General features: G+C 52.3%; 1 protein-coding gene across 4 annotated transcripts; it reads right to left on the minus strand.

The window, feature by feature from the left end:
• Positions 1 to 7280: 7280 nt before the first annotated feature.
• Positions 7281 to 17108, minus strand: Slc30a3 (solute carrier family 30 member 3). 4 transcript variants are annotated; one of them, XM_074049381.1, is made up of 10 exons: positions 16961 to 17108; positions 16139 to 16212; positions 15812 to 16020; positions 11354 to 11535; positions 10778 to 10924; positions 10531 to 10684; positions 9823 to 10021; positions 9477 to 9582; positions 9100 to 9234; positions 7281 to 8093 (listed from the first exon to the last, which is right to left on the minus strand). In XM_074049381.1, exons 4-10 carry the CDS (start codon positions 11481 to 11483, stop codon positions 7945 to 7947), a joined length of 1020 nt encoding a protein of 339 aa, XP_073905482.1. In that variant the 5' UTR covers positions 11484 to 11535; positions 15812 to 16020; positions 16139 to 16212; positions 16961 to 17108; the 3' UTR covers positions 7281 to 7944. The 4 variants fall into 4 exon arrangements, with proteins under 4 accessions (XP_073905482.1, XP_073905483.1, XP_020010098.2 ...); XM_074049382.1 differs by lacking the exons at positions 15812 to 16020; positions 16139 to 16212; positions 16961 to 17108 and adding an exon at positions 15548 to 15772; XM_020154509.2 differs by lacking the exons at positions 15812 to 16020; positions 16139 to 16212; positions 16961 to 17108 and adding an exon at positions 14979 to 15272.
• Positions 17109 to 17133: the final 25 nt, after the last annotated feature.

Consider the following 17133-nt stretch of genomic DNA (forward strand, 5'->3'; position numbering starts at 1 on the left):
TCCAAACTGCTTGGGCACCATTCAGGAAAAACCTATTTAACCCAGATAGCTAGTGTGTTACAGGGATGGGAAAGGAAAAGGACCTCACTTTTTTTGAAAAATCTCAGCAAAGTGGCTGAGAGAGGTTGGTGAGTGACTTTCCAGATAACTAGCCACAAACCTGCTTGACTTTAAACCCACCTTTCTTTTAAAAAAGGAAAGATCATTTCTGGCTTTAAAGGTATCCAAAACAAGAAAGGAGAGACCTGCTTACAAATCTAAGCAGCTGGAGGACAAGGCTAATGCATTCTGTGTGGAACTAGCTTTTGGAGATCAACAGTAGGAGTTAAAGCCTGGTGGAGCAGGGTTGAAGCTGGTTCCTGAAGAAGGTTGACTCTCATGTATAAAAGAGGACTGGAAATTGTGTGTCTGCTATACACCTGGCCCCGCTTAGTGATACGGTTGAGAGTGACAGAGCAAACCGTGGTGTCTGGGTGTCAATTCCAACAGAAGTACTAATCCACGACTCGACACTCTTTGAAGGGTAAGAGTAGGGATAATGCTTTGTCCTTTAGCCCCTGCTCATGTGCGCTCTCCAAAGCCTACTTCTAGCCAGTTCTCCCTCAGCTTCCTGAAGGACTTGGTGGGTTGGAAAACAGTATTTATAGAACTCTCCTGTTTCTTTCCAGGACATTAGTCTTCCTGCTTAAACTATATGCACAAGTTAGATTATTTTCCCAAGTACTTGAGAATATGGGAATCTGTGGCAGACCTTGGAGCTGAGTCCCCGAGGGGAAGCAGCACTTGCTGCCCAGCTGCACACATTCTCAATTGCTAAGTAGTGGGAGGTGTTCCTGCCCTGCTCCTTTCTTTGGCTTCCCTAATCATAACACAGCTCTAAATTGAATAAATTTTCCCTACAACCAGAAGTTAGGTCTTATTACATTGGGAAATAAAATGAAAGAAGCTATCAGCAAGGAACAAAAACACTTCTTAATAAAACCCATGCCTAAGTCCTTTCCACATCCATCAAGAAACAACTTCATGGGTTCCATGTGGTTATCATTAGCTGTATGAAGTTAGCTTCTTGGTCTTGGGTAGAATAGCCCAAGATACTCGATACTGAAGAGATTTGATCTATTTATTTTTTCCAAACTTCTATGTGTCCTAACTGCTTTGCAAATATTAACATTCCTTTGATGCTTTTGGATGAACCCTTTAAGTCTATCTCCACCCCACTCTGATGAAAGAAGCTGACCTACTGTTTGCTTGTTATCCCTGCAAAGCCATTTTCCCTCCAGCTTGTGAAGGAGAAGAATCTTCTCAAAACCAATAGTCTATATGGAGTTTTTCTCCTACATCCTGTCCCCAACTGTCAGATCACTAACTGGCTACCACCATGGCCAAGTCAGTGAGCCTGAGGGCTATAAATTGAAAGGGTAAAGTTTGGACTTCCAGTGTAAAGTTAATAGGGTGTATTGGCTGAAGGAAGTGTGGAGCAGAGATGAGGCCAGGATGGAATGAGCCACTCAGAGAAGTGGGGTAAAGGAGCCACTGCACCATCAGTGAGGCAGTTGTTGCAATAAATGCAGATGGTAAGTGAAGGAGGTCTGGATTAAGAGACAGGGATGGATGTCATGAAATAGTAAAGAGAGAAGAAAGAAAAATGATCCCACTGTGTAGGGGCTTCAGATTGGGAGAATGAGCCAGGCACAATGGCTCACGCCTGTAATCCTAGCTACTTGGGAGGCTGAGAACTGGAGGATTGTTTGATGCCAGCCCAGGCGGACAACTCAAGCAGTAGAGTGCCTGCCTTGCAATTGTGGAGCCTTGAGTTCAAACCCCAATCCCACAAAAAAAAAAAGAGTGAGTACTCAGTCCATTTTTCATGACTATTACAAAATACCTGAAGCTGGGTAACCTTATAAAGAAAGGTTTACTTAAGCTCACAGTTTCGAAGGTTCAAGAGCCTGCACCCAATGATGGTCTTGCTAACAGAGCCCAAGGTGGCATGGGACAGCACATGGCAAAATATATGTAGCACACATATGTGTAACTTCTAGTTTATTATAAAAGCAATAGGATTCAATCATGGGGGTTCCACCCTGATAAATTACTTCTCAAAGGCCCACCTCAAAACACCTTAAATCTAATCTCTACCCTCTTAATACTTCACAATGGAGATTAAATTTCAGCAGGTGAGTCCTGCCAAACACTATACCCAAATCATAGCCAGCACAGATGAAGACAGACCAGAGAGCTGGTATGGGCAGGGGAGGATGGGTTTTGTTTGGGTGTGACACTCAGGAGCTATGGGCCAGTTTTGTGGAGATGTCTCACTGATAATGGAGCAGGGTGTGAAGAGAGAAACACGTGGTGTTTGCTTGTAATGACATAAGTGCCAGGAGAACAGGGACCTCATTCACTAGTGTCTGGAATGATGCACACACAGTGGATGTTCATTTACTGACTGAAGCATCTACATAGAGGTAGTGGGAGGTTTTAAATATTTACATTTGTATCAGCTCATGAGAATGGAAGCCAGGGGGAAATGGGCAGAGGACTGAAGTCTAGACCTCAAAAAGGGTGGGAAAAGAACTCAGAAGAAAGCCCTCCAAGAGACCGCACATCTAGATGTGGAGTAGGGAGGAATATAGAACCGGATCCTATCATAGGCCAGAGTGGAGGCTGAGGTGAGGGTGTCACAAAGTTGTCACTCTGATGTTTTGTGGTAGGCAGGTGGACACCAGGTCTGGGGTTGCTGAGGGACTGGTTTAGAAGTTGAGGTCATTTCCCATGAGACAAGGACAAAAGAGGTACTGGGACTGGGACCTGAAATTGCCTGGGAAAGTTGTGATGAGTCCACTGAACGTGAGTAAGTCACCAAGCAGGCTCCAGGGAAAGCCAGGCCTTGCAAATCCAAATCCATGTTGGGGCTAGGAGAGGCAGAGTCCAGGGCAGGCCCACGGAAAGGCTTGTCAGCCACTATGGAGGGCCTTAGAGAGGCACGTGCATGGTTACCATCAAATGTTTCTGCAGATGAGGAGGGACAGGTAGGGACAGCATGTTAAGAATCTGGTTTGTTGATCCATTGGTGAGAGTTGGGGACAGAGAGAATACAAAGAGTCTGTGTTGATCTGACAGCTGGAGATGGGCCTTTGGCTCTGCGTCCATCTGTTCACCATCCTTCCTCATTCATTCCTTCACCAGTGGCTTCCCTGAGCGCTCACCCAGCTGGGAGCCACAGGGCTGGGGAGGCAAGCCACCTTCCTTGAAGAAGAGTGCCAACCCACAGGGCTGTCTCCCCACTGTCATTGCTTTTCCCGGAAGTCCTGAGTGGACAGTCCTGGTCTGGCAAGTGAGTATAGTAGAAAGAAGCAGGGGTGATCTCTGGGTACTTAATGGTCAAGAAAAAGCAAGTTCACCATTGTAGAGTGTGAAACCTGTTCTTTTGGGGGGAAGCTTCACTGTCCTTTTTATTTCCTGGTTTTGGTTCCCTTTTGATTTTCCCCAGGTTTTTGGTTATAACCCTTTTAAAATTGATGGGCCCATCATGGTTGGGCCAAAGGGAAGCATTGAATGTTAGGGCTGTTTGGGTCAGGTCCTGTGAGTGAGCTTCCCCAGCCTGGAGCTGCTTGCTCTTCAGACAGAGCCTGAGGGTGGAACTGAAGGAGGGAGACACAGGCTCTGGCAACCTGGGCCCTTCCTTCCAATCACTGCCTGCCCTGGCAAACCGAGCCACTTTGTGGGATCATGGGTGATCACAGCTACTTCTGGGACCTCAGGCTTTTCTCCAGCAGGCCATGCCCAGCACCTCTTGGAAGATACTGACATGAGTGATGGGATGGGCTCGGGCCAGGGACATGAAGGTCAGTGAACTCCCCCAGTTGGGGGAAGAGTGGAAGAATCTTCCTGGAAGAGGGGCAGGGAGTCTCCTGACTCCCAGCCTGAAATTCCTTCCATACTCGGGGTGCCTTTGCTGCTTCTGTGGCGCCAGCCTCAGGGAGGCACTGCTTCCCCAACAGTCTGGCTCAGGGCAGCCACAGCGCCCTCTGCACATTAGTGTGCACGGAGGTCCCTGGGAATGTGGGAGGTGGCCACTGACTGCTTTATTAACCATCCTGTACTTCCTCCTGAGCCCAGACAGGCTGCTCCTGCTCTGCCGGGTCTCTGGCCTGTGCCTCTCAGACACAGTGTAGCCTTGTCTGGGGCTCCCCAAGGTGAGCAGCTCAGTGAGGAGGGCAGGGCCTGCCTCTCTGCCCAGATGTCTGGGCTCCAGTCTCTACAGCACAAGCCTCTGGGTCCAAACCCTCCAGATCTGGCTGTTCCATCTGGCCCCATGGTCTCCAGTCTCTCTTTTGAAGACTTCCAACTATGCTTTCAGCAAGACAATCTCTTCTCTCCTTCTTTCCACTTCATCATTGCTCCCACTACCCTCTCTGACTTATGATGCCCTCACCCTCCTCCCCAGTCAGTCAGCTGTGTAAAGAGCTGCCAGGGCTCTGATGGATGGGTCCTCCTCTTGCCTTGCTCTCCCTCCCACCTCCTCTCACCCAGCCCCTTCGGCTCACCTCTCCCCCCCGCCCCATATACTTTATCACCAGGGAATTGCTCACAGAGGGAGGTACTTCTAGATAAGCCAGTGGAGGATGTGGGTTGGGGATAATAGGGAGGAGGAAGGCAGCTCCAGATAAGGGTTTCCTGGGTTCCTGGGAGGGAGTGCCAATGAATCAGGGAAAATGCTCCTGAGTCTGGCTTCCTGGTCCTTCCATCCTTCCCTGTTCCTGACAAATCATACCTGAAGGAGGGTGGGAAAGAGGGAATGACCAGGAAAAAGGGCCAGGGACTTCTCAACTCTTTGAGTCTCAACTCTGTGACAGCGGGTGCGTGTTTGCATGACCATGGGCAGTATCTCCATCTGTAAGGTGCCAGTACTGCTACCTCCCTCACAGCACCTTGCACAAAGTGTATGCACAATAAATGTTGGTTGGGACAGGGTGCTGGACCACCCTGTTCCCCTGAAATCTTTCCTTGCATTATGGGTTTGACCCCAAAGCTGTTTTTGTAGGTGCCCTCCAGATACAGGCACATTCACATGCAGTGTTGTGTAATCCTGTACTACTGTTAGGAAAGCTGAAGGGTGGGGAGACTAACAGTGACCAGAATTAGCAAAAGACAGCAGCGGAACAGAGGAGCCTGACCCCAGAGTCCCAGGACTGGGAGGACCAGCGTAGCAGGTGGCTGGGGAGCTGAGAATGGTTGCAGAAACTCACCTGGGCAAGTGCTTCCAGGGGTCTGGGGTGGGATGGCAGACTGGTTCCTGTTCCTGCCCCATGCCTGGCCAGGTGACCTTGGTAAGCCTTTTTCTCCATGAACCTCAGTTTCCTCTTCTTCATCTTATAGCATGTAGAACAGTAGACAGACTGGACACATGGGTTCTTTCTGTCCTGAATGTTTGGTTCCCTCCCCTGAATTGGGCATCTGGGATACTGGAAGCTTTCACAGGGTGATCATCTTGACCTCTTCTCCCCCGCCTTTCCTATTTCCCTACTCTTCCCCACCCCCCACCCTGTCGCCTAGGGACTGTAATCAATGAGACATAAAATGAGAATGTGTCAGAAACTAGCAAAGCATGGAGAGCAGCTGGGACAGCCTCCCGCTGCCTGCCCGAGTGGGTGGACCCCAGCCCTGCACTCCAGAGCCGGCCACCACACCATCCGCCAAGGGCTCAGCCTGGCCAGGCTCCCAGCTGGACATCAGTGAGGGAGCCTATTGTCAATGAGTCCAAAAGCCTCATCTTAAAAATGTCATGAAAGTCATGTGTATTGTCATGAAATGATGTGTCCAGGGTGCATTATGGTCATGAAAGCAACCTATGCTATTTCTCCTATAAAATAATCCTGTTTTTGTTATTGAGACGTGTTGGTATGTACACAAAAAGGTGGATGGACAGATCCGACACTGTGATTAGCAGTTACTTCTGGGAGTAAGGGGGGGAAAACACTCACTTTCTACTTTATATACTTCTTTGTTGAATCCTTAAAACAAGCATATATTGTTTTTATAATAAAAATAATTTTAGCCAGGTGCCGGTTGCTCATGCCTGTAATCCTAGCTACTCAGGAGGCAGAGATCAGGAGGATCAAGGTTCAAAGCCAGCCTGGGCAAATAGTTCTGTGAGACCTTATCTTGAAAAACCCTCACAAAAATAGTACTGGAGGAGTGGCTTAGGGTGAAGGCCCTGAGTTCAAGCCCCAATGCCTCAAAAAAAATTTTATAATAAAGATATTTCCATTATGGGAAGAAAGCCTCACAGAAACAAACAAGGGCTACTGAAAATACCCAATTTCTTTGCTTTGGGCTGGAATCATATCAACCCAGGGAGGGACAGCTAGTAAACTGCTGATCCAAAGCACTGGGTCTAACATCAAAACGCAAGAGTTTGCTTTTTAAAAAGACAGTCAAGTGGGCATGGTGGTAAAGACCCATAATCCCAGTCCTCAGGAGATGTGTTCCAGGCCAGCCTGGTTACATATCGAGACTATGTCTCTAATAAATAAATAACGGAGATAAACCAGTGTGGTAGCACACATCTGTAATCTGAGAGTTCAAGGCCAGCCTCAGTTACATGGCCAATGTGAGGCCCTGTCTCAAAAAAATAAAAATAAATCAACAGTCTCATTAAAATACTGGTTTGTAAGACCAAATCTTTATATATATATATATATATATATATATATATATATATATACAGTACTGGGGTTTGAATTTAGGGCCTCCCACTGACTAGGCAGGCACTCTACCACTTGAGGTACTCTACGAGCCCTCAAATATATGATTTTTAAGACAAAGGGGATTAAATGTAAAAGAAGCTGTTTGTATTCACATACAACCTACATCTGGACTCAGGGCTGCCCCCTCCCACGCGGCACCTTACATAGTGTGAGGACCAAACCTACTCCCTCAAAGAGACCCAGCTTCCCTCCAATCAGCAGAAGGATGTCCTGGCCTGCTAGAGCCTTTCAGTGTGAATGGCTCCATAGGAGCCTTTAGCCACTTGCCTTCCAGCTTTCTCCTGCAACCAAGCCTGGGCACATGGGGACTCTCCCTGAACCGAGGACCCAGGCTAGACCATGCTGTGAAATAGGGGGAGAAGAGGCAAGAGGCTTCTATCTGATAAGGGATCTGTGGATAGGAAGAATGGAGGGCTGGGAAGGGAAGGGACGCTGTGAGAGGTCACTCTAGTTGAGGGACTCTGTTGGTCCCAAATGACCACCTGAGGAGTCACATAGACCGAGAGATGCAGTTAGACACAAGTTTATTGGTGGAGCAGAGTCCTCCCTCTCCCTGGGATAGCCGAGGGCACAGCACCAACAGAGGGATGAACAGACAGACTTCCGAACGGACACATGGATGGAGCAGACTCATAAAGACCATAGCACAGCCACACAGGCAGAGACACAAAGGCCACAGCACCAAGAAACACACACACACACACACACACACAGAGCAAAACCACAGGGCTAGGACACATGGACAAAGTGCAGGCTTGGGGCCCCTGCATAGAGCGAGGCCATGTGGGGAGGGGGCCCCTGCTGACCTCCCCAGGCATAGGCACACCAGCAGCACACAGACAGGCAGATGCCCCCAGCCAGTCAGCCAGCCAGCCAGTCTGTCACACTGAGACACGGATTGCACAGAAAGGACTTGCTCAACTCAAGGACCGAGGGGCTTCCACATACCCCATGCCCCTGAACTGCTCACAGCTATTTACTTTGACTCCTGCCCCACTCCCCCACACACTTCGGTCTTGCCCACTGGGGCTGGGGCTGGGGCATTTGGCAGGTGGAAGAGGGAGGAGGGGTATGGGCCCAGTTCAGTTCCTTCTCTGTGATCAGGGAGGCAGGTGCTGATAGTTCAGGGCTGAGCCTGGGCCTGGCAGTGGGGTGAGGGCAGGGCTGTGGCTCAGGCTTGGGGGAGCTCCTGGCAGCGCAGGCACTGGTCCATCTCGGGCTGGTACTGCTCAACCTGCAGGGTACAGCTGGAGAATCCAAACCGGGAGTAGAGCCGGGATGAGGCTTCAGCCAGTACAGCTTCAGGGTCAGCTGTGGAGTCTGTGGGAAAGTGATAAGAGGCAGCCTCAGTCCCCAGGGAGTCAGGCACAGGCAGGGACTGTGATAAGGGGATGCATAGCCTCAAAGCTAGGCATGAATGGAGTGCTCACTTTTTTTTTTCTGTATCGTATGAACAGCGTAAAATTGCTAAAGGAAATGTCAGAGAGACTCACCCCTAATGAGCCAAGCTAACACACTGCACTGTTCCCAGTCTCTATTCTCTTCTGCCTCTGAGCATCAACATGCAGCTCGATGTACTAGCAGCCATACTACCCAGCTTTCCAGGACAATCCAGATGTCAAATTTTCTGCCCCATCATCCCTCTAGCATTACCATCAAATATCCCCACAAGTTATGATATTTTTGGCATTCAAATTGCATGCCTCTGATTGCTTCTTGCATCTGGAAGAAACTAAAAAATCCTTTGTCAGCTCATGAGTCACCATATATATTTGTAATAGTTGAATCATAATGTAGATATAATTTTATGTTCAGCTTTTTTTCTCAGCATTATACCATAAATATTTCCCCTTGTTGCCACACAGACTTCATAATCATCATTTTAAATAGCTCTGTGATACCCCACTGAGTGGAGGTGCCATAAGTTACCTAACTATGTCCCATCATCAGACATCTAACTACTAGTGATCTTTTAAAAGTTGCTGGTTCCCTATGCTACTTCAGAGAGGATGAAACCTCCCTCAAGGCCTTGTTGTCCCCAGTGTGTGTGTGTGTGTGTGTGTGTGTGTGTGTGTGTGAGAGAGAGAGAGAGAGAGAGAGAGAGAGAGAGAGAGAGAGAGAGATTAAAAAAAAACCAAAACAGCCGAGTGTGGTGGTGCATGCCTGCAATCCCAGCACTCAGGAGGCTTAGGCAGGAGGATTGTGAGTTTCAGGCCTGAGCTACCTAGAAAGACCCTGTCTCAAAAAAAAAAAAAATCTCAGTAATTCACATGTTGTGGTGAGGGGATGACTGGGAAGTTGCTGGTTGGGGCCAGTATGTACTCACCAATGGCCAAGTGTGCAGAGGCAACATGGTAAGTGAGCGTCAGGGCCCACAGGTGCAGCTCATGGGTTGCCCGGACTCCCGGCACTGACAGCAGTGTATCCCGTACAGGTTCAAACCCCACACTGCGGGGGGTACCTACGACCAGGATCCAGCATGTGTTATTGCTGAAGTGCTCATGCCAGAGGCAGCCCTGCCAGACTCCAATCTCCCCATCCTGTACCTGCCCACCCTATTGACCCCCATGGTCTACCCTATGCCTCAATTATCCTTCTGGCAACAGGTCCTATGACCCAGCCCTCTTCAGAGAAGAGGGTGGCCCAGCGCTGGGGTGAGGTCCCAGAGAGCCCCAAGGGTGTGATCAGTGGTATCAGACTTACCTTCCATGAGAATTCGAAGAACATCTCGGAGGGTTGGGGCTGTAGATCCAAGGGCACAGATGGAGAAGAGGAAGGTGCTGATGGGGTCAGCTGCCTTATACTGAGGCTATAGAAAAGGAGACCCCTCAGCCCAGGAACCAGAGACCTTTCAGAGTAAGATCTAGGGACATCCTGACAAACAAGAACTGAGAGGACCCTAAGAATCCTGGGGAAGGAAAAAGGAATATGACCAGGAGTGGAAGAGGACTGGGGAGGTGGGAGTTATGGGGAAGGAGGCTGAGGATCTCAGGAGGAAGGGGCTGGGACACGGATGGGGAGGAAGGCTGGGACAGGCTGCTGCTGATACCTTGAAGTAGATGAGGACAGAGGCAGCCAGGACCCCAAGGCTCTGCAGGAGATCCCCCAGCACATGCACAAAGGCCGCCTGGACGCTGGTATTCCCCAGTGGTAGAGAGTCCCCAGACCCCTCCTCCAGCGGTGCATACTCTGCCCCCCTAGACCCATGGCTGTGGGAGGGCCCAGCCTGGTGCAGCACAAAGACCATTCTGAGGGGAAAGCAAAGCAGTTCAGCTAAGTCTGCTCCTGGCTTCCTCTCACCTCCCCAGTACCCACATCCACCTATTTCCCAGTCCAGGAAGAAAACGGCATTGCCCAAGAGAGACAAATGGTGTGGCCTGGGGAAAGAATACTGAACTTGGTGCAGAGATGGATTCAGATCCTGGCCCTGCTATTTAATTAGCTATGTGAATCAGGCAAGTCACCAGGTCCCCTGCCAGGATTTCTTACATTAACAGTAAACTAGGAATACTACTACCTACCTCATAGTGGTGGCTGTGAGGCTTAATCGAGATCATACTGATGAAGGCCCCCAAGGGGGCCAGTATATGGTAGGCCCTTAACAAATGTCTGCTGACTGATTTGTAGGTCTCTGCCAGCCCCTTCGCAGTGATACAGACAGTGGAGTCCTGTGTGTGTGTGTATGTGTGTGTGTGTGTCTGGAAAGAGACCCCTCATCCTAAACCCCACAGGGCATCTGCTCCATATTGGAACATACAGCAAATTGGCACAGACTGCGATGCTGGCGGTCAGCAGCATGGCACCCCCCTCGATGTGGTAGTCGCTGTGCAGCAGGCGGATGAAGGCCAGGTACAGGAGGATGCCAGTGACCATCCAGAGGGAGACCACAGAGGCCAAAGCCCCCAGAGTCTCTGCAAGGGGAGACAAGCTGTCAGAGCCCTGCTCAGGACTGTGAGAGGTACCTTGGTAAGTCTGAAGGGGGCTGGGCCATGCAGGTCCCTTACCTGAGCGGTGCCAGCCAAAGGTCATGGTGCGGGTGGCTGGCCGGGTAGAGAGCCAAAGGGAGAACAGGCTGCCCAACATGCTGCCCACATCTGCTAGCAAGTGGGCTGCATCGGTCATAATGGCCAGGCTGTGTGCCAAATACCCACCTGCAAGGCAAAATGAGGCACGGTCTGGTTCCCCTTAGGAAGTATCATGTAGTGTGTGATACAGGCATGGAAAATAATTTTGGGAAAATACACCAAAATGAGAACTGTGGTGGGATTACAAGTAGTAATCTTCTTTTTACTCATTCACACTTACTAGCTTTTCTACAATGACATAATTTATCTTAATAACAAGAACCCATTAACAGGAAGAGGTCAGCCCTGGCCCACCAGCTCCATGCTGGCTCTCCCTGGATTCCCCTTGGTGTTCTGTCCTTGCTGTCCCCTGATCCATGAGTCCTGGGCACCCAACACCCCCTCCCAACTACCTGCTTCTCTGCCTCTCCATCCAGGAACCCAACACTCTTGGCTGAAGAGTGGCCTAGACAGGTTGTCAAGAGCGTGAGGCTGAAGGGCTATTCCCCAACTTACCAACCACCTCCCCTGTCATGAAGACAAAGCACACAGCACAGGCTGCATACAGCTGCCTCCGTGCCTGCAGCCTCTCAGGGGTGAGACCTGGCTGTGGCATGGGGTCCCTGTGGCAGTGATGGGAGGTCATTCCCTCAGGCTTGGGCTCCTCCGGATGGTGCTCTGAGGGCTCTGTGAACAGACTAAGGCAAGCAACTTCTTCAACCTGGGACCTAGTCTACAATCTGACCTGCTTGCTCCCAGGTCCTCAGTCCCCTGTGCTGGCCTCAGCAGATGAGGTCATCTCTTGCTCCCGCCCTTGGTTCAGTCAAGCCAGGAGCCTTGTGGGCAGGTGGGGGCCAAAAGAACAGTTTAGATCCCATTCTCCCTTTTTCTTCCTTTCGTACACACAGCCACAGAATTTTACAGCTGGAAGGAACTTTACAGCAGTCTAGGTTAACAGCTTAATAAATGAAAGAGAAGTGTAAGGCCCAGAGAGGCAAAGAACTTATAGGCACCATACAGCTGGTACAGCTGAGACTAGATTCCAACCAAATTAATGCACCATGATAGGCACCACAGGAATACACAATGTGCAGGACATCCTTTCTGATCTCTAGCAGCTCTTGGTGAACAAGACAAGTTTGTCCCTAAATTTCATGATACTACAGCAGAAAGGAGACATTGCTGCTGGAACAGTGGAACAGTACTCTCACATGAGTTCTAATGAGGAAATCCGGGAATGGCTGCAGGAGGTTACATGAGAAGGGCCTTAAAGAATGGGAAGGACTTTGACAGACAAGTGAACATGTCAGGCAAAGGCAACAGGAAGGGAAGCTGGGGTGAAAGTGTAGAGCAGGACTCAACATGAGAATCTGGCTTTAATGCACTTCCCAGTCTTCTTCCCTAGGACACCATTCCTAGACTCTGCCTTGTCCCTCTGTGGACACTCAGCCCAAGTTGTCACGCTTGGAGAGGGGAATGGAGCCAGGTGCGATGGCCCATGCCTATAATACCAGTACTTGGGAGGTCAAGGCAGGAGGATTTCGAGTTTGAGGCCAGCATGGAATATATAGTGATACCCTGTCTTGAAAAAAAAATGGGCAGTGGAATGTTAGGATCCCAAAAGTCTGATATTTCCATCTCAGAAAAGTGATGGCCTGATTCCAGAGCTGGGTTGTCATGGGAGGAGGGGATACAGCCTGCTATGGCTGGGGATGATAGCAGCAGGAGGACTGAACTGGAATCTTCCACACATTAACTGTACCTCAGTCTGACCCCAAGCACCGGGTGGAAGTCCCCTTAACTGCATGGTGCCATAAGTCTCTCTTGACAAATAAATAGGGCTGTCAGAGGCTGATTGAGTTTTAGGTTCACTCTTGCCCAATTCTAACCACCACCATTGCCCATCCTAAACCCCAGCAAGGACAGAACCTTCCAGAGAATAAAGGACCTAACCAGAAAATGCAATCCTAAATAATTAAAGAGCTATGACAAGAATACCCATGAGGGAAAAACGATGGCTCCAGATAGAAACGTGATCACAGCAGTAAAGTTGGGGAGGGGGTTGAGATCTTCTGGCTGAAGAAAGCTTCACCAAGTAAATGAACTAAGGTTTGAGGAAGGTGGGGACATGGTGGGGGGTGCTTGTAGGGAAAATTCAAGTGCTGGGAGGTAGATCCATTTCTCGAATGTCAAAGCCTCTTCTAAGACTGAGAATCTAGGCGTGCGTGATTGATTCTAGGGGAGATAGGAAGAGGGTGGCTTTGAAGTGCATTTCACTTGTTCTATGAGATATGCCAGGCAGTGTACACACAAGGAAGCCCAGTCTAGGGGAGTAACAAATGACTTCTACCAGGGAGAGGCTGTGCTGGAGGGTATGAATAAATCACTTTGGGGCACAGGACAGAGAGTGGCCAACTCTAATGGGGGAGGGGAGGACTTCACAGAGGAAGACCTGAGTCCTAGGTGGAGAAGGTACTTTGGGCATGTGCAAGCTGCAAGGTTTGCAGCTTGGAGTTTAAGTGTGAGATGCCAGGGAAAAGCTGAGGAGGAAAGTGAAAGGCTCACACAACACAGAGGGAGATGCCTTGATTGTCAGAGCAAATAACTTCAAGCTGAGATGACCTTGCTGTTGGGATGGTGAGAGGAGATGATGTGGATAGGTCTAGGACAGACCCGGACTGAGGCTCTGCCAGGCACAGTGGTAGAGGAGGGGCAGGTAAGTAGGGTGAGCCTCTGGAAAATCCTGCAGGATTTGGTGACTAATGGTCATATGAGAATGAAAATGGGCCGGGAGATGGAGATGCGGTCTGAAGAGCAGAGCCTGGGTGGCTTTGGTGTAGTGGGCAAGATGCCTTCTCTGGCCTTGTAAGGCACAGCACAACCAGTCATCAAGGTAGCCACCCATCAACAAGCTGCTCCCTTTTGTTCTGCATGAATCTGGCACTAAAGAGGTCTTACTGTTGGGGTGGGGTGGGGGTATGTGGCTATATTCTGTTGAAGGGGGAAGCTGTTTATTTTCCCTGGCCCTTGGAAAGCCCCAGCAAACGGCAAACAATATGGAATAAAGGAGAGGGATGATGGAGATGGGTGCGGGGGTCAAGGGAGATAGGGTTGATGCCAAGTCAAAAGGATATGCGAAGAGATGTCAGGGCCACAGCTGGAGTCCCCATAGCTGCCCACCTCTGCAGTCCCCTGCAGGAAGGAGCCTTCTCTCCTTCAGCTCTCCCGCTCCCTCACCCACTCAGGTTTAAAGCCCCCTCTCAAAGAAAGAGCTGGAAGCACACCAGAGACAAAAGGAGAGGGACTGGGAGAGAGGCAGAAAGAGATGGAGAAAGAGAAAACCCAGAGACCCTAAGAAATTCCGGAAACAAACGGACAGTCAGCTAACAGACAAAATGGCCAGCGGAGGTGGCCAGGGAGGGCCTGGTGTGGCCGCACCGAGGGGCAGGGCGGCGGGATCCGGCGGACGCGGGGCGCGGGAGGCCCGCAGGCTGCGGAGGCGGTTCTCCGACCGCCCCCGGCCCGCTGTCCCAGCCGCTCGGCGCGCCTCATTTCACACCTCGCCGCCCCCGGCCCCGTCTGTGCGGAGCCTGGAATACCCCCGCCGCCCAGACCGCACCTGCTCCTGCTCCTTCCATGCCGCCCCCTCGCTGGCCCGCCGCCGCCCGCCTCATAGGAGCCCGGTGCCCACAACTGGCCGCGGCTGGAGGGAGCGCCCCGAGGCCGGGCGTGCGGAGAAAAGGGTCCGGGGCCTGGGTGGCGAGCTGCTCCCGCCGCCAGAGCCCGGGGCAATGCGGACATCGCCGCACCTGGCGCGAGCTCTGGTCCGACGGAGCGACAGCCGCTCCCAGGGAAGTCGGACGCGGTGGAGACGGCGGAGGGGTCCGGAGGCTTGGGACGCGGGCCGGGGATCGGCTTCGCTGGACCGGGAGAAAACGGGGTTGCGGAGGGCGGGTGTCGGGGCTGGAGGGCTGGGGCCGGGGGCTGCGCGGTCAGTGGGTAAGAAGCTGGGCCCGCGAAGCCGAGGGAGACGCGGGGCGCTGGGGCGGCCGGCTGGACCAGTGCTCAGGGAGACAACGAAATGGGCGGATGGCAGGAGGGTGGCGATCCTGGGCTGAGGGCCAGCCCAGGTCTGTCCTACCTCTTCAAACGCAGGCCGCTGCCGGCGCCGCCACGGTCCCGGGGGCTCACCAAGCGAGTGGTCTCCGACCCCCCGGCGGCGGGAGAAGGTTCCATGTCCCCGCTGTCCCGGCCGTCCAGGCCCCACCGAGGGAGGGAAAGGAAAGGCGGGGCCGGCTCCCGCGACAGGTCCGAGCGGCCCGCGGACCCCCGGACTCCCTGCAGGGCCGCGGGGCCACCAGAGTGGAGGGAACTGCGGCGACTGTGGCGCGCGGAGTCCGAACCGCAGATCCCGCGGTCGCTGGAGCCCCGCCCCGCGTGGAGCGAGCTCCCCAAGCCCCGCCTCCAGGCTCCCCGGTCTCTCTCCCACGCCTAAGACCCGCCCTCGGGGCCCCGCCCCCGCGCCAGAGCTCGGTGGGGACGGCAAGAGCGCCCGGCCACCAGGTTCTAGACCAGGCTCCATCTCTACAGCCCCTCCCCTTCGGCAAACCAGCCCCGTCCCCGCCCCAAGCCCCGCCCACTGGCTCCAAACCTTGCTCCTCAAACCTGGGCACCTTCCTAAGACCAACTTTCGCCCCGCCACCCAATCACCTTGTGGCTCTGGCCCCACGCGGAGGCAGAAACAGGTGCCAAGCCTATCCCGAAAGAATCAGAAAGAATGTGGGGTGGGCGGTGACACTTTCCGAAGAACTCCAAGGTCTCCAGCCAGAAACCCCACTGTGGAGGCTCTGGGGTAGGAATTCATGAGCAAAATCTGCTACCAAGCCCGGTACCGCTAATTATCATTTGTTTTTACATAAGGGCCTTGGGTGACAAAAAGCTTCCTGCTCTCCTTCAATTCATTGTTATTCCTACTTTTCGGAGGAGTAAACTGAGTCGCCGAAGAAGCGTCTGAGGTCACGCAGCCCTTGAATAAAGGGCCCAAACTGGAACCCATCCTCTTTCCCTCCCGGGTCAGGTCTGGGCGCCGTACTGGCTACTGCTCGGAGTGTGGGTCATGGTCCTCTCCCAGAGCGGCTGGAGCAGCAAAAGGAGCGTTGCCACCTCTCTGGGGTCACAAGCCACTGTTTAAGGAGGGAAACTTTGGTCAGTAGGTGAGCCCTTAACCTCCATACGTGTAGCACCTTCCGGGGCATTATCTTATTTGGGGGAAACTAAAGCCCAGGGGAAGGAGTGACTTACAGCAAAGTCGGTGGCCAAGGCTGGAGTCGAAGCTTCAAGTGCTCAGGGCTGTCTGTCCCTCGCACTTGCCACAACTGTGGAATGAAAAGGGGGTGAGAAGTGGATTGTGCATTCTAAGCTGTGACAGTCTGTGAAGAGGAGGGTCCGTAGGAGGAGGGGAAAGAATGAGCAGGGATGGGAAAACGGGAGGGTGGGAGTGGTTAGTGAGCCACGCCTGGCAAGAAATCCATCAACCGCATCCTGCAAAACATACGGAGCGTTGTGAATTTAGGGGTCCAGGGGACAGACACCTGCTCTCGACATGGTTATTCCAAACAACGAGGCCATGTGTGCACTTCCAAAAAAAAAAAATCATCAAAACCAAAAAACCCTGGAGCACGTGCCACTTAAGAGTGGCTGGAAGTGATGGGGTTAATCCGGGAGATCTTCGCGGAGGAGGAGAGGCTTAAAACGAATTAAGCAAGATGGGCAGCCGGGCTGGCTGTTCCGGTGGGGGAAGAGTACAGCTCGACTTGCGCCAAGGTTTGCGAGTGACGAGTGCGAAGGCATCGGTGGAACCCGGCAGAAAAAGAGAACCAAGGGTCTGCGCGCCCCGCCCACGCCGCGCTGGGACTACAAGCCAGCCCTCTGCGCTGGTGCCGCACGCTCCCCCTTTCCCCCTGCCCCGCCAAACAAAGCTCGGCCAAAGCCCACGCGGGGCAAGTGAACCTGGCAAGGGGGGGTTCTCCCTCCACCTTCCCCTAGGGGCCTGGGGATGGAGGGGACTCAGCTTTCTGTTCGGGTCACAGGAGGACAAACCGAGGCAGCGAGAGGGGAACGCACCGGCCAAGGTCACCTTGTTGGCCCACGTCAGAGTCAGGGTAAAATGCATGTTCCTGCTCGGCTGATACCAGGGCCCGTGTCTCGCCTCGCCTCGCGCCGTCGGTTTTTGAAGCTTGCCAGCCACCCAGCCTGGGGCTTCCCTAATTCTGAGAGCCCTGGAGCTGGGATGACGA

The sequence above is a fragment of the Castor canadensis genome, chromosome 12 (genome assembly GCF_047511655.1).
Source record: "Castor canadensis chromosome 12, mCasCan1.hap1v2, whole genome shotgun sequence".
Lineage (NCBI taxonomy): Eukaryota > Metazoa > Chordata > Mammalia > Rodentia > Castoridae > Castor > Castor canadensis.